Genomic DNA, 25761 nt, shown 5'->3' with positions numbered 1-25761 from the left:
CTGGGAGCACGAGGGTTTATTCTTCATTTCCTAGAATCTTGGTAATCTTTACATGTATGTATGAATGAATGTATGTATATATGCATGCATGTATGTATGTACATACGTACGTATGTATGTATGTATGTATGTATGTATGTATGTATATACGCATAATCAGTGCTAGGCTAATTCTCGTTTCCTTCTGTCTCCACTCTTTGTTCACGGGCACACAGTGCTCAGAAAGAAGATAATATCTATCTGTAGACTAGAAATATTGTGTCATGTGGCCCCCTGCCAGCGACTCAGTAAGGCTTTCTGTAAAACCTGGCATCCTCGCCTCCTTTTTAAAGGCTTGTTTAATCAAAGCTCTCCCTTGATATTCATTCTTGGAAAACAGAAATTAAATAGAATGAAAAGCAACTGCAGCCCCTCTCTGCCCCAATCCTGGCTGAGAAAAGTCCTGAGTAATCAGATCAATTCAGCGAACAATTGCTCGTCAGACAAGCACTCTGCTTTCCTCTGGGACTATCCCTGCCTGCCTCCCACTGTTCTGTTTGTAGGCTCCTGGTGGCTCCTGGTTGCTCTTGGTCACAAAAGCTTCCTTTTGGAAGACACAGGCCATCCTTCCTGCCCTATTCACTCTGCAGAATCCTTTCTGTTTAGCCAGAGGGAAGGGGGGGGAGTGGCCCAGTTTCCAGAAATGTCAGCTCCCAGGGGGCTAGCAACCTCTTCTCGGCTCCTTGCTACAGCGTGGGAGCAGCTGGCGATATAACCAGGGGTGTCTTACCCAGCCATCCCTGGCTGTCAGCCCTTCAGCACAAAAATCAACATGAATTCAGCCTTGTCTCATAGGAGCAGGGCATCCACGCCACACTGATCTAGTTTCCAGACAGAAGCGAGAACTCTTGTTCTCCCAAGTCCAGGGAGTAACAATGACACTTCAAGACACTGAATTCAGGACCCCTGTCCCCTCAAGGTGCACTAGCCATCTCCCCATTCCCTCTGCCTCGCTGAAAACCATTAGACTACATTCTTAAAGCTAGCCAGCAAGGTCTATTCCCTTATTTGGCCATGTCATCATCCTGAGGCTGACTACCAAAGTCCAGCTATCGAAGTATTGCAGTCCAGCAGTCACGAGACCCCCTTTGGCCAATTTAAAATTAAGCACCTCATCCTAACACAGGGCTTCCTTTTTTTTACTGTTATAAACTGCCATTTGTCTATGGGCCACATCTGTCTCCTTTCTGTCCAGAGACAGTTATTTTCCTTCCAGGACAAATATCCCTTACCCCTCTCTCCCTTTCCCTTCCCTTCCCCCCTCATCCTCGTTCTCCTATCTTTTTCTCTTATTCTCTGCCCTCTGTATCTATGGGACAAATAAATCTCCTTTCTGTGGAGAACTTGGTCTTGGGAAGTCCCAAGCCACCACCTTTCACACAAACCTAGCCTTACCCAGAGGAGCAGTACACCAAATGGGGTCTTTCAATCAAGCTGGAAGTTAAAAATACAGTACCACGAGTCTGTTAGACTTATCGGTGTAAGTGGTGTAAGCGGAATATTTTGAAGCAAGCAAACAAACAAACAAAAAAAGCCCAACCATTCCCCTTTCTCTTTTCTTCTATGCTATTCCCACTCCAGCTCTGGCGTGGCAGGTGAGGGGAGAGAAGGAAGACTTTACTGAAGAAAGCAACACTGGTCTAAAGCTGCCCCACTTTGGCGCACCCTGGTGTCTGTCTGTGTGGAAGAGCTAAGTGGGGGATGGCAGCCACTTAAGTGTTTTTAAGAGACGTTGACAAACTTGTGTATTGGGAGTTCTGTAGGGCTTGCTTATTTGTTTTTAGAGACAGCATTTCATGTATCCCAGGCTGGCTTCCACCTTGCTATATAACAGGTTTTATGGCATCCTAAGGACTGAACCCAGGGCTTTGTGCGTGTTAAGCAAGCCCTTTAACAGCTGAGCTACATCTTCAGCGCCCAACGCTGATTTACTAGTGTTTGCTTTACTGATAAAGCTGCAGCTCTAATGCCCGTTCCTTCTCTGGGAGGAAAGCTACAAGGAGTCTTGAGTCCTGTCTCTGAGACCCTGGCTCTGCCAGTCTTAAATCTCCATTGACCCGAGAGTCTCCCCAAAAGCATGCACAGCCATCAGCAGCTGTGGGTTTAGGGGTGGAATTGTCCAAGACTGAGGGCTTTTCCTCTGTGAGCCTCACATGAAGACCTAGAGTACAGTGACTTTTGTTTGCTATGACTTCAAGGGGTGACCTCAGAGTTCCCAGGCAAGACATGGGGGGGGGGGGGGGGATGGGATGTGGTGGAAAAGCTATCAGGAAGAAAAGGATGAGGCACTGTGGCAGTGTATGGTAAAAGGTCTGAGCCCACTTCCAGGCTTGAAAACCCACCCAGACCCACCAATCCCTGAGCACAATTCCTCAAAGTTGTTCTCTGGCCTTTCACATGCATGCTCCCAACACGCCAACAGTAAATAAACAGATAAGCATGCCATCTATTCATGAACTTTATCGGTCCATTCAGCATAGAGTACTCACGGGAAGAAGGACCAGCTAGGCTCCCCTCAGAGCCACGAGCAAGAAGATGTGAGGATGTTCTGTGGCTCTACTCACAGTGAGGTTATTGCTCTTTTAATTTAATCCTTTGTCTGCCCTGGCAAAGACAAAGTATACTTCCTTTCATGCAAAAGGCCTTCCTTAATGGAAGGGTCTGAGAAAGCCCTTTGATGGAAGGACCGTGGACTAGATCACTTTGCCTCCAGCTGTAAAACCTATTAGTATCCCCAGAGTCTCCAAGGAGGCCATCGGCAATGAGAGGGATGCAGTGGGAGTGAAAGCCTCCTTCCAGGAGGCAGGTACTAGTTCAGACTGGGCAACAAAAGGAGCGGAAGGGGCTGAGCTGAGTCACTGCAGACACCTCTCGGTTCTTTGTCCCAAGGGACGGACTGCAGGGTTGTGTGTGGCCTGATTTCTGGGATGGAGAAAGGAGCAGCTAGAATGTCTGTGATCTAACAGCAATCAATGGTTCCTGGCTTCTTGTATTTTTAATGTGGCCACTAAAACATTAAAACAACATACGCAGTACTCATCTCTAGTTGCATAGGTCTGGACAGTAACGAGCAAGGGTGGTCAGAAACAACACACAATGGAATGCTTATCAGGTTCCTTTTAAAAGGATCCAATGAAGGAGTAAGTTCGTGGGTATGGACTGGAATGCTCTTCCCTTCGGAGAGCCCAGGATTTCAGTGTGTGTGTGTGTTCAATCTTTGTTGAATCTACCCTTCATTCGGGGGATGAATATCTTACAGAGCCCATCAGCAAAGGGAACAGGCACAGACATAGCCCAGGTGGCTTTCAGGATGTGTTTTGGTTGCTTACTCAAGTCTATCCTCGCTCAGCTCAGCTCTGGGGTTCTGAGCATTGTACTACAAACCATTCTGAAGTTTGCATGCTAATTCAGTGTTTGCCTGCTGAGTGCAGGAATCTGCATGCCTTATGCAGCCTCATCTGTTCTCAGCATATGCTAAACGTGAGAAAGCGTTCAAGATCAGTGTCCTAGCCGTTCTGACCTAACAACTGGCCGCTGTGCAGACTCCCCACTACATCTAGACCTTGCAACTCCAAACTCTTGGTAACTTGAGCAAGCAGGACACCTGGGACTGTTTGAAGTCCCCCGGAGGTTGCAATTTCAAGCCAAAGGGGATTGGTATAGACCTAATCAACTGAGAGTTAACTGTATTCTTTCTGCTTTTCATAGAAAACCATGCCTCTTGGCACCCTTCCCTCCCTGCCCCTCCCAGAAACAAGCATCTAAGTACAAAGGCCAGGGAGAACTTGGTACTGCCTAAACCAAAATTACTTTTTTTTTTTTCTAGTCTTTGATCCTTCTAGACAGTGTTAGTTATCCATAGAGCTGTATCGTCCCACACATGAGCATTAATGAATGCTTTCTCTGACAAACCAGAAGTCCGTCTCTCCAAACAACCCCACAGTCTGTACATGCCCTAGATTTACATTTCCTTCCAAACAACTTTGACGTAGCTGTACAGTTTAAAAGGAGCTACTTTGTCGCACTGGAGACAAGGAACGTAAGACTTTACCTTGGCTTATAGCTATAGAGGGCTGCCTCCCTTCCAGGGCAACTGTACCTGGAATGGGTTTCTGACAAAATGGACCCTTATGCCAGCTGTATAACTTGGAGATGTTTTAAAAGGGAAATTTAAAATAGAAATTTATCTAGGTATAGTAGAGTATACTGTAGTCCAGCACCTGAGAAGCTGCTGCAGGGGGATTGCAAGGCTGAGGCCAGCCTGGGCTATGAGACACTGTCTGAAAATACCAAAAACAAAGAAACAGCCGGGTGTCATGGCACACGCCTTTAGTCTCAGCATTCAGAAGGTAGGGATGGGTGGATCTCTGTGAGTTTGAAGACAGTCTGCACACACACACACACACACACACACACACACAAACCCTGTGGTAGTTTGAATGATAGATGTTCCCCAGAGTCTTGGGAATCTGAACAATTTGTGGTGATGTTTTGGGAAGTTCAGGAAGTGTATAGCACTAAGGGTGGGCTTTGAGAGCACAAAGCCTTATCTACTTCTGGTTTGCTCTCTGCTTTGTGTCTGCAGTTTAAGAGGTGTGCCAGCAGTTGCAGCTGGCTGCCATCCCAGCCATGAGTGACTCTTCTTATCCCTCTGGAATCATAAGCCAAAATAAACTCTTACTTAAGTTTCATTGGTCATAGTGTTAGGGGCCGAGAACTGAAGAAGAGCTGGAGGAAGAGCAGAGACTCAAACAGTATGCAAAGGCAAATAGTGGCCATTCCACAGAAACAACCAACATGCAGGGGTCACCACTGCATCAAGATGGCGACCACAGGCAAAGGCACAAAGGCCTTCTAACAGGGAACTGGGGATCTCTCTAGAAGGATTAGGTGATCTCTAATGTGATTGATAGGAGCCAAAGCCCTGATATTAGTACAATTTTGATTGGCTACTATATAAGTTCTTCTATATTTGGTGAGACCTTAAGAAAGTGGGTTAGGTAATCTAAAATTTCATTGGTGGGTGCATGAAAAAGTTCATGGTTGGTTTCTGGGTAACTTATGCCAGGTGGTCTGTGGTCTGCATTCCTATGTCATGAATGTTTAACCACAGGTTGAGATACCCAAACCATCTAAGGATGCCCAGCATAGATGGCCCATCCTGAGATAAGGTATGTTCCTGTCCTTGTGTTTATCTCCAGGCTGTTCTTTGGATGGGGGATTTTATGGCCTTATTTCTGGAGCTGGTGACTTATAGCCCGGTTCCTGGGACTGATGGCTTGAAAAGACGGGGCATGGTGGCCAGTTCCTGGAACTGATGACTTTCCTTTTGAAGTCAGGCCTGGCCCTAAAATAGAGTTTATGTCATCCTCTAAGAAGTCTTTTCTTTTCTTTTCTTTCCTGTTTCTTTTACATTGGCTTTTGTTTGTTTGTTTCTCTGGTTGGTTGGTTTTTGTTGTTGTTGTTGTCTTCATTGTTGTTGTTGTTTGGGGAGGGTGGTTTTACAAGACAGGGTTTCTCTCTGCAGCCCTGGCTGTCTTGGAACTCACTCTGTAGACCAGGCTGGCCTCAAACTCAGAGATCTTGCTGCCTCTGCCTCCCAAGTGCTAGGGTTAAAGGTCACGCCATCACCAGCAGCACCCAGCTGTTCATGGTATTTTATCACAGCAACAGAAAAGTGACTGATAGAGACCTCAGTGCAGCCTATGCTAACTTTACAGTCCTTGTCCCACCCAGTGAGCATCATTGAATGCTCACGCACACCACGAACAGAACACAGTACCCCAAACATGGCACCTTAGAAATTGAGAAAAGTGAAGAAAGGCACAAGGGGCCTCCTGCTTTATACACCAAGGCTCAGAGGAATCTAAATAGGCTCACTTCACTGAGGCACCCCTTTGTTTTTGATTTGTGGTGTTTTTTTTTTTTTAAATCAAATTATACCTTACATAGAAAAACTTAATTTATATAGAAAAATTTCTACTTCTTCATGGAACATGAGTATGTACCATGTAATCTGTGGCTGGAGAGTCAGCTCAGAGGGTAAGAGCACTTGGTATACAAACATGAGAATCTGAGTCCAGATTCTGGCACATGTAAAAACAAACAAACAAACACCAGGTGAGGTTGAAAGTGGCTGTGATCCTAACAGTGTGGGGTTCAAACATGGGAGCCTCACTAGGGCTTGCTGGCCTCTGCCTATCGTCAGGCTCAGTTAGACACCCTGACTGAAGGGAATAAAGCCGAAGACTGATAGAGGTTCTCCCTCTGGCCTCTGTGAAAGCATGCACACACGAGACACACACACGCGTGCACACACACACACATACACGCACACACGCACGCACCTCCTATCCTCCACTGTGGTTACATTTTCTGTTATGTTTGCCCTCCATAACGAGTATGCTTTTAGTAAACACTCATTTAAAGCACTTACTGTTTGTTGTTTAACAGTTTGTTCAGAGATTGAAATATTCTACCTTGTAGGGAAGCTCCTTAAGCAGGAAGGTAAACAACTCAAAAAGAGCTTCAGGAAGTCCCTGAAATGGACCAGATTCCCTGCCAGAGTAAACAATAAAGAAGACAGAGAGCACAATAGCAGCCTGGAAGAGGCTTAGACCAGGGGAGGCACCTGGAAAGAACACTCTCCAACCTGTTGGGCTGCCTGCAGGCCGTGCAGTGTGCCCCAGGCTCCCAGGCTGTCATCCATGCTGAGGTGTGCTTTGGTGATGCCCCTGTCTTTGAGTCATTCCTGCTGCGACAAGTAACCCCTCGCCCATATTACTGTAAGTCCAATAAAACTCATTGGTTCACCAAGTAGGATTCAGTACCCATGCTTTGGTCTGTCTCAGGGCGAGTTGACGTATGTGTAGCATCTCCCCAGGGAAAGTTTTGTCACACAACATTGTTACTTTCATTAGAGTGGATGCCCACCCATCCCATATTCTCTTCTTTATGCAAATGCTGACACGAATGTATCTTGAATGAATGAATGAACGTTTTTGAACAGAAGGACATCATCTAGGCAGATCAGCTATCCATTATTGTAGAAATGCCCGCCATAATCTTCCAGCAGCTGTTTCAGACCCATGTGCCTACATTGGTGCTGGAGATTATTCCCACGGATCACTTTTCCTGTTAGAAAAACCAGTCCTGTTGGAGCTGCAACTCCACAGTGAATGAGAACAGCAGGCTGTGGTGTTACCAATGGCTGACTGTCCCGTTTGAGCATATTCCTCTCTAGACGGTAGGGTTGGCAGCTGGGCACTCACTCCCTTGGTGAATGTTTTCCTCCCATTATGTTTTCCTCTATCCAGGTCCAGGCAGCTGCAGAGCAAGTTCATCCTCAGCAAAGCAAAGAGAGGCGCCCTCTGAGGTACAGCTAAGAGGCTTCACCTGGGGCTGCTGGGTCTAAAAGCCTCAGCTAAGAAGGAATCTGATTTCAAATGGGAGTGAGGAGACCTCAGCTGTCTCTCAACTCTCTGGACTCAGACCCTGCTCTGCACCAAAAAAAACCCTTGAGACTTTCTTTACTTTCCCTTAAAAAAAAAAAATGTCTTGGCTACAAGCTTGACTCCATATCTTAGAAAGGATGCTAGTACTTGGTTCGGGGTGTACTTTAGTGCTTATGTTTAAAATAACAGAGGTGGCTTTGTATGGGATTGAAAGCAAATGCCTCCAGCTTGACCTGGCCTGGGCCGGGTGGGTTCTCGTGCAGCTTGTCACATGAGCAAGGCGTGCCTGCTGTCATGGGCACAGGTGCTCAACAAGATCACAAAGCCCAGCCAGGCGTGGTGGCGCACGCCTTTAATCCCAGCACTTGGGAGGCAGAGACAGGCGGATTTCTGAGTTCAAGGCCAGCCTGGTCTACAGAGTGAGTTCCAGGACAGCCAGGGCTATACAGAAAAACCCTGTCTCGAAAAACCAAAAAAAAAAATTCACAAAACACTAGAGCCCTGGCCAGACCTGCTGCCCCTGATGCCCACCTGCCAGGCTTGGCTATCAGTTTTCTGCCCCAAAGCTCGTTTGGACAACAGCAGCCTAGGATACTTACCCCGAGGGGTATGTTCTGGCTTGTGTCTTCTGGGTCAAACGCCTCCACCTGGTAAATGAATCCAGGGTTTGTTCTTTCTATGACATAGAGGTTTAAACCTGTTGCAAGTCAAAGAAGCATAAAAGTGTCTCATCAGACAGAACTTCAACACCAGCCATCCAGATGCTGCAACTAAATGGAACCAACTAGGCTCGCTGGTATCACGGGGCAGAGGGCAGAGAGCAGCAAGGATAAGACCCTGGGAAAATCTACTTGAACGGAGTTGTTTATGGAGATCTCTACAATATGACAAGAAGGCTCAGCTGGTGGTGATTGCCCATGATGTAGTCTCCATTGAGCTGGTGGTTTTCCTGCCTGCCCTATGTCGAAAGATGGGGGTGTCTTACTGCATCATCAAGGGAAAGACCAGGCTGGGTCGCCTGGTCCACAAGAAGACATGAACCACTCTTGCCTTCACTCAAGTTAACCCAGAAGACAAGGGTGCTCTGACTAAGCTGGTGGAAGCTACTAGGACCAATTATAATGACAGATATGACGAGATCCACTGGGGAGGCAATGTCCTGGGTCCTAAGTCTGTGGCTCGCATTGCCAAGCTGGAAAAGGCAAAGGCTAAAGAACTCGCCACTAAAATGTACACTAAGTTTTCTGTACATAAATATAATTACAAGATTTAAAAAAAAAAGATCTTGGTTTGAGAGTCTTGCTAAGTTTGAAAAGCCTTTTGGAGGTCCAGGAGACACTGGGTAAAACAGATGAGTGTGTGAGTGGTGAGTTCAGAGAGATCCCAAGAGGAACAGCGGACTTGGGGTTCTCACTGTGCAGAGAGCACACACAGCCAGGAGCTTGGTGAAATCTGATGAATAGTGACGCTAGGTTCCATCATCTCTATTGGTTTTTGAAGTTTGTTTAACATTAATGTCTCTCTGTGTGTGTGTGTGAATACATACACACACCTGTGTGTATGATTCATGTGGGTCTGCATGCCAGAGCATGTGATTCATGTGAAGGTTAGAGAACAGCTTTGTGGGCCAGCCCTCTCGTTCCACTTTTATGTAGGTGCTGGGTATTGAACTCAGGTTGCCAGGCTTGCGTAAGAAGGTTTACCTGCTGAGCCATGCCTCACCCCTATTTTTATTTTTTGTGAGATTGGGAAGTGAACCCATGGCATGTGATACAAGCATCCCACCACAAAGCTACATCCCCAGCCTTCCATCTCTGTAGATTGTCCCCTACCTGTCCCTCAGGCAGGCCCAGGGCACGAAGTACCCACAGAGTCCGAGAGGGAGAGAGAATATGACAGCTGGTTAATGGGTGCAGAATATGGGGACAAACCTATGGTGGGCTGAGCCCAGGTTCTTTTAAAATGCTCCATTCTGAGCTCCCCATATTCAGCATTGTTCTGGGACCCAGAAAGCAGAGAGAAGCACAGATGCAAAGCTCTAAAAGCTGCTGGGTGTCAGGACCGGGCATGCTGAGAGGAAGACGTTCCATTTCTCCCTGCTCGTTAGGCAGCTGCCTTTTCTGCAGAAGCAGCTGTTTGTTCGTTTACTTTTACTGTTTGGCTCTGTCCCGCAGGGTCCTCCCTGATGCCGCTGCCTGGGTATGTCTCACCTTGTGCCAAGCTGCCTTGGAACTGAGGCGGCTCATTCACATCTGTCACCTGAACAGTCAGGACTTGCACGTCTGTGACACCGACGTCATCCTTAACATAAATCTGCAAATCAAATATTTTTGGTCCTGTTTCGAAATCTAGTTGTTCTTTCCCAGTGGTGACAACCTAAAATGAAACATAAGATTCTCAGCATCTACAGGAAAGGCCAGCTTTTCGGGCAAGCATTTCGAAAGGGGCTTTTACTAAGAAGGAAGCATCCCACACCTGGTGACCACTTGTCACTCACTGTCAGAGGCAGCCACTCTTCTGCCTTAGTCATTCCAATGTTACTAAGCCCTGTGACACTTCTCAGAAGTCCCTCCCATGGGTGGTGATGCTCTTCATAGAAAAGAAACTTATTCTGGAGACATTCTGCTGTAATTAACCAGGGATGGAATGGCAGAATTTTAAAACCTGCTGTACTTAGCACTAGACCCCCAGACAGGCCCCTCAGCTGCCCTGGACACAAGTCCTACAAGCCCAGGGACATTGCTATGGTTTAATTTTCGTCTATAATGCGTGTTGAAATGGAATGAGCAGTGTCACAGCGCTGGCTAGTGTGAGGTAACCAGTAAGAAGGGTTGGTGGGTGGTGAGGGTGCCACTCTCCAGACTGAACCAATGCTTTATCTTGAGAGCGAGCTGTTACAAACTCAGGCCAGCTTCCCAGGCTTTCCTTGTTTGACTCTCTTATTCTCTTCCTTGTCCCCTCACCATAGTGTTTTGGGCATGTTCTTGTGCAGCAAGAAGGCCCTGGCAGATATCAACACCAACCTGGCAGATATCGACATTGGACTTGCCAGCCTCCAGAAACATGAAAAATCACTTTCTTTTCTTCATTAAAAAAAAAAAAAAAGTCTATGGTATGTCGTTACAGTAGTAAAAGTCAGACTGAGGCAGACATTCTGGACTAAATCTTCTCTCCTCTCTGTTTATCTCCCTATTTCTCTATCTCTCTATCGCTGTCTTTTTGTGTCTGTCTTTCTGTGTCTCTGTCTCTGTCTCTGTCTCTGTCTCTCTCTCTCTCTCTCTGACACACACACACACACACACACACACACACACACAAATGTGGCTTGAACCCAGCACTAGACAAGTACGCTACTGCTGCACTATAACTCTAGCTGAAGCACTGGATTTCTTCTAGAACATTGGCTGCTACTACACGCAAGACTGAGACACTCCTCATGGTGTGATGAAAGCACTTGGCTCTGGTCCCATTCCTCTGCTGAACTTCCGTGTAAACCCAGGGGAGTTCCTGTCCCTTCAGCTTTTTCCCCCATGTGATTATAACAAAGAAAATCATTCCTGTGCTAAGTGAGCAACTCACACTTTACAGCAGAGGTGAGGATAAGGGGGGAGAAGAGTGCTGTGAGCCATATCTCTATTTAGAGAAGGCTGCATGGAAGAGGTGGTGGGTACCACGTTTGACCTTGTAAGATCTAGGCTGGTTATGAGAAGAGATGACAGCCACAAATGAATGTGTGCAGTGGAGGAAGACAGGATGAGGGCAGAAAGGGGGACAAGGTGGCCTGGTGTCGGCAGACAGCCTGTCTATGGATAAGCCTCATAGCCACTCATTCAGAGCTGGGCTATCTATCCTGTCTATGGCAGGGTTGGTTTCCTGCCTGAGGAGTACACATCCACCTGACCAGGCTCCTGTAGAGACTCTCCAGTGCTGCCTCATTTATACACCAGCTTCCTGAGTGGGCTCGAGCCCTCCTCTGTGTCCCCAGTTAGATGGTCCTTTCCTTCCACATCACCCTCAGGAACTAGCTTGAACACCCTACAGGAAGCAGGTAAGATTCTCTCAAGTGTCCAGCGTTTATATCTTAGAACCAAAGAGATGGTGCTCCTAGCAACCCGAATGGAAAAACTGTCCTTAGCAGTGACTATCAAATGTTTATGCAGCTGCTTCTTGCCAAGCCGGTCATGGCACTTTGTTTATCACAACAACTGTAAGATGGAGAATGTCTCTCTGCTTCACATATAGGGAAGGGAAGGGAAGGGGAAAGAGAAGGAGAGAGAAGGGAAGAGGAGGGGAGGGGAGAAGAGGGGAGGGGAGAAAAAGGGCTCTCATGAGTGAGGCACCAGAGGAGAATAGGGACCTTCAGTTTGGCTGATGGAAATCTGGCTGTAGAATTCTGGGGTAAACAGTAAATTTGGCTTTAGGTTTGCAGACATTGACATCATCCTGAACAAAGCTGAAAAAAATTGTTTGGGTCCACAGTTCTCAGAACAGTTACTGGAAAAAGAGGAGTCCCACTAAGCCATGGGAGGATGAAGGAGAGAAAGACCTTCACAGGACCTTGGAGAGTTCCTTTGCGCTGCTGGGCCCTACCTGCTGTCCCTCCTCTGCCTGGATGGTTCAGAGCTTTCCTTATAGAGTCCAGGAGAAAACTCCAGACCCATAACTAGTCCTATAGGGCCGAGGAGACCTTCAGCTTGTCAGTAATGACGTCTACTTGTGAGTTAACAGTTCAATAAAGAAGTTAAAAAACGAGAGCCCCAGGGCTACGTGCCCTGGTTTCCAGTCACAGCTCAGCTACACATTAGCTGTGAAAGCTAGGACAAACTACACAGCCTCTCTGTGCTTCGATTCCTCATCTGTGGATAGGAGGGGACACTAAGTCACAGCCGTTGTGCCCTGAGGATTTCAAGAGCAGGAGTGTGAGAATCATTGTCAGTGGTGTCCAGCACTCTGTAAGTGTGAGCAGTTGGCGGGGCTTAGGGGAACAGACTGGCAGCAGCTGCTAAAAGCAGGCCAGATGTCATGAATAGATAGACAGGGCAGCTGAGTCCTGGACCAGGGTCTGGATCCTGGGAACTTCCATAAGACGATGACCCAGGGGATGGGTTCTGCAGACCAGCTGTAGGGCCCTGAACTTCCTGCTTCTTTGAAGCTCTCCTATGATGTGGAGGAGGAGCTGGATTTAAGAACAGCACAGTAGACTTCCTAGATTCAAAGTCAAGGACCCAAACTGTCAGATTCACCTGTCAGAGCCGGGTCCAGGAAATGGGGGGAAATCAGAGACAGGACCCACAAGAATACCTGGGATTTCAGATTCTGGAGCTCACCATCTGGGTGCAGACCTAACTTTTACTGTTTAGTACAATAACTTAGATACAACTTTTCAGCCAATTAGGATGCAGTTACATAGTCAAGAGCCAAAAGGGGCAATTACATTCGCTGTCCTGTTGAATCTAATTGCTAGCCTGTGAGTCTGGGGCGGGGGCGGGGGCGGGGGCGGGGGCGGGGGCAGGGGCGGGGGCGGGGGCGGGGGTGGAGGGGTGTGGGTGTCAATCACCCAGGAGTATTCTCGTAAAGATGGAGGAAGTAGCCATCACCCTGGGTTCAGGTCCTTTGTTCTGTCTCACTGGTGGGTTTGCTGGGAGCCACTTTAGATGGTGTCCTGTGTATGGCTGGATCAAGATTCTGTGCATATCTTCTTTGCAGACATGGGGGCACAAGTGAGAGGCAGCTTACCTCAAAGTTGGTTGCTGACAGGCTGTTCACCTTGAAGGCCTCCGTGAAGGGCCTTGGGTTGATTACCATGGGAAATCCCAGGATCACAGGTGACAAGGATACTGATAAATTCACAGAAAACTTATGCACCAAAGTGGCAGGTGGAGCATCCTCTGCCACGCTGCGAGTGGCAGGCAGGTGGATCAGGTGTAGAGCAGCTCCTCCTGCAGATGTAAATGGAGGCAGGGTAACACAAACACAAAGCCTTTGGCTGGAAACAGGCTCATGGCTTGACCTGTGACTTCATTTGTAGCAACAAAGGAGATGGCTCATTCCCCAAGACTGAATGCTTTCACTAAGCACAGGAAGTGAAAACATGGGGTCTTCTGGGAGCCAAGGAAACAGCCAGACCAAACAGGTATGAAATCTGATGCCACTGGAGAACAAAGCCTTCAGTCCTCACCCCTTCCTTGCTGCCCTCCCAGGAGCTAAGGGGGAAGGAGTACCGAGAGGAAGGAGAGGAGAAGATGAAGGAGAGGAGAAGCTAGGTGATGAGAGAGAGAAAGAGAGGGGGACATGGAGGCAGATGTTCACATGTCTCCACCAGTCAAAGATAGTTGATATATCTCTAGGTTGGGTATTGGGTTACACTTCTGATTGAGCACTACTAAACTTATAAAGCCTTTGATTAACATTTAAAAAATTGTATAAAAGCAAAAAGGAAAAGGGGGCATGGGATAGGGGTTTTCTAGGGAGAGGAAATGGGGAAAGGGGATAGCATCTGAAATGTAAATAAAATATCCAATAAATAAATAAATAAATAAATAGGGGGAAAAAACCCCGGGAAAAGAATCACTTAAAGGCCATAGCATGCTAATGGCATCTTCTCTCTTATAGGAGCCCTGAAGATTCTGGAAATTTCTTTTCCTTCTTGAGGCACTGTTGAATTCATGAAGTCATCTGAGAATCCAGTGTGCATGACTAGAGAACTCCAGAATCATGGGAGATTTCTCCTCAGCCATTAACAACGTCAGGAGAGTGAATGGGCTGTTGTTAGAGACTGTTTTGGGGCATCCTTTAGAGAGTCAGTCAGGATTTCTTGCGTGATTGATCCTCATTTCACAGAGTATAAAATGAGAGAGTCGGGAGGGCACATGGATTTCTTTGGGCTTCGCTAGAGATAGGGGATTTTATTATTTAAGTGACCACATGCTTCTCCCAGGAAAGACTAGGACCATTCCAAGGTGGCTATGATACTATGCCAGATTTGGCCACTGCAGAGGCCATATTTTCTCATGATTTTACAATCTTGTTAATTACAGTGGGCTGGGGTGACTAGTGTCCTCCAAAGATTTATGTCCCACAGAAATTCAATGATTCCCTATATGGAAATAGCTTCTTTATAGGTGTACATACGGAATGAAGGCATCCACTTAGTCCAGTGGCCTGCGTCTCTATAAGCAGTCAGTTCATAAGTAAACATACAAAGTAAGAAGGGTGTGGGGCAGAGGAGGAAGAGATTGGGAAGATATCATCGTAGCCATCAATAAATGGCCATCCACGGCAGCAAAAATGTAAGCACGGAGTTGGACCGGAAGCTCGTTATAGTGATACAGGCCAATAATCCTAGCTCCCAGAGAGGAAGGAGGATGAAAAGCTCAAGATACACGTATATACAGAGTGAGTTTAAGCCAATCTGGGCCATTCGGTGAGACCCTATCTCAAAAAAAAAAAAAAAAAAAAAAGGCTGAGGACGTGGCACAGAAAATGAGTACTTTCCTACCACGAAGGGTCTGGGTTCAGTCCCTAGTACTACACACCTATGAACATGCAAACAACTCTGCTAAGATGTAAGCCTGGTGGGAGCCTGAAGCTCTTAACAAGCTTCACCTGGGTTTCCACAGCCTCATACCCAATGGGAAAACGGCTGCGGCTGCCAACCTTGGCGTGTCTCCTTAAGGCTAGAGAAGCTCGGTTCCCCACACGGGGAAGCTCTGTTGGCCACTGACAGCCCCTGGCGTTGCTGGGATGGACGCATTGACTTTGTTGCATTGATCGTATCTTTGAGAAGACCGGAGTGTGAGATTACTTCCCTGGGAGAAATGGCACTCCAACTGAGGAGCTTAACTCCAAGATCGACATCCTCGGTCCTTCTTAAATGTCATGCTTTGAATGACAGCAAGGGAGAGATTTTGGAAGAAGCAAATAGATCCAGTAACCTCAAGCAGTTTGTATCAGGAACGGCTCATTTTGTTTACGGATAAAGGTAAGGCTCTCCTTAGCTATGCCCTTTTTTGCTGACATTCGTGCAAAAGATGTCCTATCCTTCTGGTGACCTCTTCTCAGGATAAGGTCATGTGCCAGGATAATGAAAACGAAGGAAAACAAAAACAAACAAAAAATCCTTGGAAGCATTCACTGGAGATACTGACAGCCACTGTAAAATCTATATGCCCCATTCTCCAGGTGCCCTGCCAACAAAGAGGTGGTGACAGTGATAGGAATTACAAAAATCAAGAGGCATTGCATGCATTAGTGAGATGCAATACCCAGAGCATTAACCCATTCATTCCACAGGTAAGATTGAGGGATGCCCCAAGGCACCCAGCTGAAAGTGATGTATCCAGAGGTGACCAGCCAAGCCCTGGCAGAGTGGTCAGAGGCCCAAGGTCAACTCTCCCTCTTAAGACACTTCATTTCCATCTTAAGGTTGGTCTTCTAGAAGATTCTTATGGAGTTAGGTGAGCAGACAGGAGGCTTTAACGGAATTTGACTTACACGTGATTCTTAACGCTTTGAGAATCATAAGTGCCGGCATCTAACACATGGAAAAAGAAAAGGCACTTGAAAATGGATCAGCAGTCATAGAGCTGGCTGCGACATCTTGATGCATGAAGCACTTGTTTTCCCTTGTTTGCCTTTCTAGGAATGAACATCTGGGGGGATCCTCCTGAAGAGACAATGTTGAGACCCTTGAGGCCTCACTGGCTTCAGTTACGGGCAGAAAGCTGACCACTCCAGGCCCGCAACACTAAGTGGTAATATGCAGCCTTCTTCTCTAAATTACAGCCCTGCTTTTGAGCACAAAACAACCCTCACCTGAGAGATGACTGCTAATCCATCTTTACAGGCCTTTTCTTTCTCCATGTGTCAGAGGGCAACTTTTCGGAGTTAGTTTTCTAATGTCTGTGTGCATGCTACGGCATGCCCCCATCATATACACAGTAATAACAAATAAACACGTAGTCCTTCATTTTCTCCCTTAATCAAAGAGTGTGGAGGAAGCCAGTGTTTTGAAGCAAAGATTTGAAATGGGAACCCTTCCACTTCATTCCTGCTTAAACATATGACTGCTGGACTTCTGTGGGACTCCAGTGTCACCTCTCTTGTGGCACTGGAACCACCCAAGTGGCTGCTAATCAGGGTTCTGTTGCTAAGGAACGCCCACAGGAGCCTAATGACAGAATCTGCAAGTCTATAGTTTGTTTCAGAGAAAAAAAAATACTATAGAGCAAAAACATAAAGAGACTCATCACAGCTGAAGGCTACCTCTTAACAAGAGATCCAGAGAGCCCGGGCCAGGCAGGATCTGTTGTCACTTTTTCTCTAAGGGCTTTGGCATAATGTACTTTCTTGGATTAGTAACCACTGATGCATGCATAAATACTGTCTTGGACTATTTTGTGGTGCAATAACAAGATACCACCAACTGGGCAATTTATAGACATTATGAACTTCTTTGGCTTATACTTATACATGCTGGGAGGTCCTAATTGAGGGTTGCTATGTGGTCAAGGCCTTCTGGTTGTTCCATAATATGCCCTCTTCAAGTGAGAAAAAGGCCCAGCTTGCTGTTTGTTTGAGATGGGATCTCATTTTGCAGTTCAGGCTGTCCTGGAAGTCACTATGTAGCTCAGGCTGACCTCAGATTCATGGCAAGTTTCCAGTAGGACACAGAAGAAAAGACCTCAGTATTGATTCTGACCATCATATTAGCTTGTAGTTAACAAGAAAAGACTGTGTTTTTCTGGGAGCCTCACCCTGCTGTTGCCTTGAGAAGAGGTGTTTCCTTTAGACTTTTCCCAATTCCACAGAGGTGGGCGATGGGGGTGGGGAGAGGGAAAAGCAGGGAGGAAAGCTCTTTTGAGACCAGCTCTAAAAAAGGAAGAGAAACCTTTTACAATCTCTTGAAGTATCGTATGTACCACAGAAAGACTTTCTGGAAATTGACTCTCTTCCTGAATGTTCAAACCAAGAGAATGAGAGTGTTAAGGTGAAGCCACATGGGCTGGAAAGATGCCCAGCAGGTAAAGCATTTGGGGGCACAAACCTGATGACCTGACTTCTAGGACCCACGTGAAGGAGGGAACTGACTCTATACAGTGACCCAATGTGTGTTGTGACTTGTCTCATTTCCATGTGGCACAAAATCTAGTTCCCTGGAGGCTTTCTAAAAACATAGACATCTCCCATGCACCGAGGGTTTAAATACACTGGGGTCCTCTGAGGGCTCCTCCATTTTCTGGCTGGCAAAGGACATTTGGCCCTCTGGTGCTTATGGAATGCAAAGACTTTGGTCTCAACTCTTTCCCATAGACACAGTCAAGAGCTTGTCTCATTTCTGTTCTCTGGGGATTTCCCTTGCAAGTCATTGTCAGAATGTCACGTGATTGCTTCTCAAACAGAAACTTCCACTTTTCCTCATCTCACAAGGAGACAGGGAGGACAGAAGCTGAGTCAAATACAGATGTGCATACAGATGTGAAGTAGGCAGAAGATTTGAGGCTTTACATTTGGTGAATGTTCACCAGTGAGTGTGAATGACACACATGCACCAGACTCTAAAAAGGTGATGTTCAATCCAACCAAATACATTCTGGATGCCATCATGACATCATGACGGTAAGGCCCTTGGAGCACTAGAAATGTGAAAGCCTGACATTGTTGGGCTGACATTGAAGTTGAAGAGACAGGATGTTAAAGATGACTTAAAGAGCTCACAACAGTTTGTTGAGCATTTGGGAATAGTACTGAGCTGTTTGGATAGAGGCAAGGACCATTTCAGGGTGCAGTGGGAAGAAGGTTTATGATGAACCAGAACAAGTGGGAAGGATGTAGGGGATGGTACGCCCGACATGGGCCTTTAAGAAACTTTAGACCTAAGGAAAGAAAAGAGGAGGCTGCTTTGCTTTCTTTGAGGGTGCTGTCATTCATGCTGAAGGCAGGTGTACATTGTCTGCCCCCACACCCAGATCCCCCCAGACCTATACAGTTCTAGAGCAATCATTACACTCAGGTTCTCAGACTCACAAAAGATGAGAGAAAAAAACAGACTATATCACAGAAGTCCATCAAAAATCCTGACCGTGGTGGGAGTGTTTAGTCTGTTAGGCCAGAAGAGGGTGGGACAAACTTTTCTATAGGAAATCCCAAGTACAGTGCTTGTAAACCTGTGCAATTTGTTTCTTCCACACATCTGATGACAGCGTTCCAAATGACAGTGTTCAAGTGAAAGCCACTGACAGCACGTGTCTAACCTCACTCTTCCCTAGTGACACTAAATGTCACCTCTTACCTCAATTATAGCTCAAAGCTCATATTTCTGGGGGAACTTCCAAATGTTTCACGTAAGAGCCTGGACCGGTCACGGCCTGTTTTCACTCTGTAGACTTTTTGCCCTCCACAGCTAAAGCCTCAGGCTAAGGAGGGCCAATATTCGGAAGCTCGGTTATTATTATTTTTTATTAGCAGATCAAAGAAGAAAATCAAATATTCACTTTTATGGATCTTGAAAAAGCATTTTGATTTAAAAATCTGCTTTGATTTAGAACTAATCATCTAGATAAAGCCATCTCCTAAATGTAGAAAACACTTCTACCTTATGCCAAAAGCTGGCATCATGCTTTGGGCCACAGAAACAGGAATGTACACTTTTCTTATTAGTTAAAAGTGGCCAGGAAGGACGGGGCCTGGCCATTAGATAAGAGAAAGAAAATGCCGCATATGGCCACCAGCACAGAGGACCTGCCAATGTTCATTCTCTTCAGTCCTGGAAAGTACAAGTGAATTAAAGGAGACACGGTTAGAAAAGGCGAGATAATTTAACAGGTGTCCATATATTGTACGACAGTAAGCAAAAGGATGAATGAGGAAAAAAAATTTTATTTATAAAAGTAAAGAAAGAAAAACACACCCAAACATTGAGATCTGAATGTAAATATTCACATAAAGGAGACTGAACTACCTTTGCGGGAAAGAGAGGAAGATTTGAGCAAATACCTAGAACTCCGATTGGGGACGAGCAGCATAAGTCATCAGTACAACGTTTACTATGTTCCTAGGCACTGCTTTTAGTATTTTACTGTATAACTCATCAAGGAGGTAAGTCACTCCTAAATTAACCTGCAAATTAACACGAGTAAATATATTATGCATACATTACCTATTCAAAACATAACATTTCATTTAAAAAGCTTAATTTCAACCATCCAAAGGTATTCTTAAAAAATCATGGAACATTCTTGAAGCCCTTGAATGGAGAGAGAGTGGATATGAAGTGCCAGGTGGAATCTTGGGTCTTTTATCAGAAGGACTGGCCTTTGCTTCTTAGGAAGACAATTGTCCCTCCATATCTGTTTCCCTGAAGGATGACTTGCCAAGTTCAATGCCGCTAAGAAGGACAAATTATCACAAAGACTGACTAGGCGTCTGCAGTCAGCTAAGCTCTAAGAAGCACTTTTAGTTCTCAGAGAGACTCCTCACACAGGCCAGCCATAGCAGAGTGTGGTCTGTACAAGCCTAGACTCTGCTGTAGTCCTTTAGGCATGTCTGTTCCAGAACCTCTGACCCTAGGGTGTAGCCTCCCCAGGGTCGCTACCTCTCCCATGTCATTGCAGAGAAGCCCTCACAGTGGCCACGCCTCTGGGGAAAGTCTCACGAAATGGTGTCCTGCAAAGCAAGCAGTCCAAGCAAGGCTTTGCAGTTGCACAGGGCTCACAGGACTCTTACCTGAGGTGATCCCTAGGAGAACAAGAACAATGACTGCCCCCTGCATGCTGGACGGCTCCCTGTGTGTACGGCCGCTGAGATCTTCATCCAGTCTTCTAGTCCACATGTATTCTAGACGACACAATACTCCTTTCCCTCCTGACTTTGTTGCCAGGCAGGAAACCAAACAGAGGCTCTTATGGTAACCAAGGGAGACTCTAAACACTGTTGTCTGCTTGTTCCTTGATGACCTACATGTGTGATAACCTGCTACCCAATAGGCCAGCTAGCCCATCCTAGTTAGCCCCAGGTCTGTCCCCAAACCCCTTATCCATAAGTCTCCATAGAGAACTCATGACAGACGAGGGCAAAATATGATCCAAAAAAAGTAGTCAAAGCTGCACATCCTTGTCATGAACACGGTGGTCGTCACCGCCCTATAAGGGAGCCTGTTGTCATTTGCCCAGGTGGGGGCCGCAAGTGAGGGGGTCTCTACTGACCTGAATTGAGGTGAAGGTGCAGACTTGGAACTCACTGAAACTCATTCTCAAGACAATAGCTAAGCGCTGGGACCAAATGGCTCCGTAAAGCAGACACCTGGTTGATGTTGCCCTTTGATGCTGTAAATTAGTTACTTCGCTTGTTGCTATAATAAAACACCTGACAAAAGCAACGGGAGGAATGAAAAGCTTATTTTATGTCACAGTTCTCGGGAGTAGTCATCATGGCAGGAATAGCAGGCAGCTGTCACACTGCCTACATCTGCAGTCAGGCAGCAGGGGATGCGTGCTGGTTTAAGCTGGCTTGTTCCCATTTTTTGTCTGCCACCCCAGCCTGTGTAATGGTGCCACCCATATTTCACGTAGACCTTAAATATGTCCCACCTCAGTTAGCCAGTTTAGAAATTACCTCACAAACATACCCGGAGGTGAAGGCTATAGGTGATTCTCGCTACTGTCAACAATAGTAACCATGTCAGATGCTATCTACCACCACAGCCCCTCCAGAGCCCAAAGGGTGGCTGAAGAATCTTGGAGTCAGGCTTCTGCCCAGTAGGGAGTATGGTCCTTTACAACATTTCCGTGACTGTGGCAGCACTGTGCTGGGGTACACAGAGAGGTGAGTGAATTATCACAGTTTGGCTCCACCTTCACTCAGAAAAATGGTAACCGAAGGCTTAGGGAAGAAGGCTGAGGAGCAGTGAGAAGAGTAATTGGGTCAGTGGAAACACCACCTTCTCCACCCACTCCCCTGCAATGGGTACCAGCCTGCTGTAGGGGAGGGATAGCCCAGTAGCCCCAGATGTGGAACAGTCCAGCCAAACCCCGAATCAGGATGGAAATGTTAGGAGAATCCCAGGTGCTCTCAAGAACTGTAATTGCACCCTGCATGCACACTGGGTCAGTCAGGAGATGAGACTCAGACTCATATTTGTAGGAATTTGAATGGTGCATGCTATGAATAACTAAAGGCTCTGCCACCTTTTCTCTGCCATACAGGTTTGGGGAAAGGTTAGATTAGAGAGAATAGAGAGATGGGATGGCCCTTTGTCCTTCTCTTTCTCTGCCCAACCTTTCCTCAAAACCTGTATGGCAGAGAAGAGGTGGTCGGAGCCATGCGGAATGCTCGGAGTCCCAGTGCCAGCTACCCGAGTCTGGAAGTGGAAGAGAGGAAGGAGGTGAGGCTTAGATTCATATTTGTAGCCGCTTGATCGGTGCTGGCTATGAATAACCGACTGCAGGTGACCGGAAAGGAAGGTGCTTTAAGGGAAAGATGGGGAGATTCAAGCATTGCATTTGCAATCCCCACACTCAGGAGGCTAAGGCAGGAAGATGGCCAGCCTGGGCTACATAGTGAGTTTGGGGCTACCATAAGTGGCAGAGGAAGATACAACCCCAAAAACAGATGAGAGAGAGGAGGATGGGGAAGGAAAGAGAAAAGAACAATGTAACAGAACTTTGTTGAAAACAGCCAGGAGAGGGGAACAAAGCATATCAGAGTTCACTGAGTTGGTGCTGCTCAGAGAGCTGCTCCCAGGTCCTCCTCAGCTGGGGGAAACTAAGGCTCAGAGACAGGTGACACTGACAGTCAGTGCTCTCTTCAGAAACCCAGGACAGCAAGGCTGGCTCCTCTCACCAGTCTCCTCCAAGATGCCTGCGTTTCCACACTGGCTTGAGGCCCTTGCTTCTGACAGCTCATCTCCACAGCCCTCCTACAGGAAACTTTAAGGCTCGTCACCAAAACATGATTCTGATCCTTCACTTTGCAGCTAAAATAACAAAGCACTTTGCCCTTTAGCTAACTTAATCAGGAAGATTTGGAATGCTGGTCTGGAGGCTTCTGTTTGAAGCAGCTAAACTTTAAAAAAAAAATAAATAAACAAAAACAAAACATAAGCTTCACTGTGTGACCTTAAGTACATTACCGAACCTTTCAGATCTCAGTTCTTATGCCCACCCATCAGTCAGGGAAAGTAAGAGCTGCTATCCAGTATTACAGCACAGAGAATGAGACAAGGGAGTGAAGCAAACAGCTCATAAACGCCTAACATACTGTTCACCCCAGAGGGACATCTACAAGGCAGGCAAGGGACACATAGTAGGTGTGCAGTATTCCCTGGCTGAGTAAAAGGAGTATACAATGGTTGCCAAGTTACCAATTCTCACTCCTCAGTTTTTCTTGTCATATTAGTTACTGTAAATAATCCATTTCATTATGCATAATTAAAGCTGAAGCGACGGCTCAGATTAAGTTATGGAAAACGTCAGAATAATTAAGGCTTTGAATTAAAGAAACTCACATCTGTTTAATTTTCAGCCTGACTACACAATGTTTTAATGTTGCCCTGTTTTCACTGGGTTCGTGTAGACCCCACTTCCTCCTGACCCAACACAGCTCCCCTGGAGCGTGGGGGCCAAATTTGGAAGGGGCTGTGTGTTTGTTTGTTTTCTTTTATAAACAGCTTCTGTTTCCAGCCCCAGAGTGGATGCTGATGCTAGCTCCTGCTGCTCCTTCTAAAAGCACAAGGTTCAGATGGAGGAGCCCACCCCGTCACAAGTCACAGAGGCTACAAGGGACCCAAGCTCCTTGTTTGGATTTCAGGGTGCTAAGTGTTCTACTCACCAGCATCTATCTCCACAGGAAGATGAGTGAGGGACCTCAGAGCTTTGGGCCAGAACTTTTGGAGCCAGGGAGTCTTCTGCAAAGTCCAGGCTGGCCCAGCAGCTTGGTCAGGCTTGGAATACTTCAAGGGACCTCCCTGGGGGAAGCTCCAGTGTCTGGTGTATTAGTGACATTTGCTGGCTGAGAACTTGGAACACACTTTTCTCCTGTAATCTATATGTACCTGAAAGAAATAGACAAAGACATTGAAGCGGTGCAGTGAATTGTTCTGCTCCTTTAACAGTTTTGAGGGCACGAGGTCAGGGCTGGAAGTGACCACATGCCTCCACATCCGTCCAGCTTAGAACTCTGGCTTCTATGAATGTAGACCCTAGGACAGGATATGTGGGATTTGCTCTTCTAGCATCTTGAATCCCCTGTCCTTCCAGAGCCACACTCATGGGGCCAGCCAGCAAATGGCACATAGCTTCAGGCAGCAGTGAAGCATGGCCCAGTGGACTAACATCCACATAGCTAGCAGCACTTACACACCAGCCTCCAGTCAGTCTCTACAAACTTCCAGGCTAGAGGAACTTGACATTTTTCTTTTAAAAAAATTTTTTAATCTTTTTTATTTTATACATATCATTTATTTTTATTTTATATTTATTGGTGTTTTTGCCTACATGTATGTCTGTGAGAGAGTGTCAGAAGACCTGGAACTAGAGAGATGGCTCAGCAGTTAAGATCACTGGCTGCTCTTCCAGAAGACCCATGTTCAACTCCCAGTACCCACATGGAACCTGGTGTTTCTTTGCACCCCACATTCTTCCCATTTAACATGGTACCAGATGCATAGTTAGTGTTCAGATAATTGTGGGATTAATCATTCACTTTGTAGTCTCCTGCTCTGTATCTTTCTCTCTTTCTGCCCACCCCAATTATATGTGCAGGGGCATTTTGTGAGAGGTTTTGCGGAGTTAGAAGTAAAGAAATGTAGTGTTTCTCCCTTCCAAACCAGCTTTCTTTCATACTGGCTCTGAGGCCTGAGGGTGGGGCTTCTATGAAGCCAATGCCCTGGGCAGCCCCTGGCAGGACCCCCTCCCAGCTCAGTGTGGAGAGAGGGGAGAGGCCTTCCAGACCCTCAGTACCACCTGAGGGAATCTAAGAGCTTCTAGAACTCTGTGCCTCTTGGGTCCAGGAAGCCCATGCCATTTGCATTTTTTTTACAACACTTTGATGAAGATACATTTCACAGACAGTAAAATGCACCCAGTTAAAGTATAAAACTCCCTGGTTTTGATTATACTCACGGGACTGTACAGCCATCATCAAAATCAATCTTAAAATCTTAAAATATTTCCATTGCCTTAAAAATAAACCTTTTGGGGGAAGGAGGAGAGAGAGAGGGGAACACGGCTGTGGACGTGCACGTGCCTCTTACAGTCAAAGGTAGTTGATATATCTAGGTTGGGTATTGGGTTACACCTCTAATTGTGTGGGCATTTTGTTATGGAGCATTACCAAATACATAATATAAAGCTATTGGATAATCTTAAAATAAAATAAACCTTTTGCCCCTTAGCAGATACTCATGTTCTTCCATCCCCCAAACCTGCAACCATCCATCTATTCGGGTTTCTATCGACTTTCTGATTCTGAACATTTCATGTGGAAGCATATAGCATGTGAAGCTCCATAACTGGCTTCTTGCACCCAGCATACTTTCTTCAGGAGCCGCTGAGCTCCAGACCAGTATTTAACTCTTTCTTTTTTACTGTTAAATAATAATATTCTGCTAGGTGGATGAGCTGCATTTAGTTTGTTCAGCCACTTTGAGATTGCTCACTTGTCCACAGATAGACATTTGGCTTCTTTCTACTTCCTGAAAGCTGCCACGAGGATCCATACACAAGTTTTTACAGGGAAATGTGTTTGCATTTCTGTTGGGGAAACATAAGCATAAATGTCAGGTCATATGGCACCTGAGGGATTATTCTTGTGCACAAGTATCTAACTTGCTTTGGAGCCAGCTCCCTCTCTCTTGTCTTTTGCTGGTATCCCCTGTTCTAAGCTGTGGGTCTCCACATATGGAACCTCTCTGGCATCTTTTTCAAATATCTTTATAACAGTTAATCACTTCTTTTGTCCTCTTTGTGATATCCAGTTGTTCATTCACTAAAAGTTGATTACCTACAGTGTGTTCTGTGTGCATAAGGTAAAATGGAAACAAACAAACAAACAAACAAACAAACAAAAAAGACAAAAATTCCTTGGCCAGCCCAATCAATAACACTCTGGAATTACTGCTCTTCCAATCCATCCATTTATCCATGCATCCATCCATGTATCCATCCTTCCATCCATCTGTCCATCCATCCATGCATCCATCCATGCATCTATTCATGCATGTGTTCATCCATCCATGCATCTATCCATGCATCCATCCATGCATGCATTCATC

The 25761-nt window shown here is 46.2% G+C and overlaps 1 protein-coding gene across 4 annotated transcripts in view; it reads right to left on the bottom strand.

Moving 5' to 3' along the window:
- The window catches only part of Cdhr3 (cadherin related family member 3), a 60354-nt gene extending 39975 nt beyond the window's left edge, over positions 1 to 20379 (bottom strand). For 3 of the 4 annotated variants that reach the window (XM_076942008.1, XM_076942009.1, XM_034514447.2), the window contains exons 1-4: positions 20217 to 20378; positions 13230 to 13432; positions 9704 to 9869; positions 8093 to 8190 (exon numbers count right to left, since the gene is read on the bottom strand). In XM_076942008.1, coding sequence (XP_076798123.1) covers positions 8093 to 8190; positions 9704 to 9869; positions 13230 to 13432; positions 20217 to 20322 — 573 coding nt within the window. In that variant the 5' untranslated portion in view covers positions 20323 to 20378. Of the gene's footprint in view, positions 1 to 8092; positions 8191 to 9703; positions 9870 to 13229; positions 13433 to 20216 lie in introns of all 4 variants that reach the window. The other variant, XM_076942010.1, reaches the window with a different exon arrangement.
- Between the last annotated feature and the right edge of the window lie 5382 nt (positions 20380 to 25761).

This window comes from Arvicanthis niloticus, chromosome 11, assembly GCF_011762505.2.
Source record: "Arvicanthis niloticus isolate mArvNil1 chromosome 11, mArvNil1.pat.X, whole genome shotgun sequence".
NCBI lineage: Eukaryota > Metazoa > Chordata > Mammalia > Rodentia > Muridae > Arvicanthis > Arvicanthis niloticus.
The sequence above is the reverse complement of the archived record's forward strand: the minus strand, read 5'-3'. Positions and strand labels throughout refer to the sequence as shown.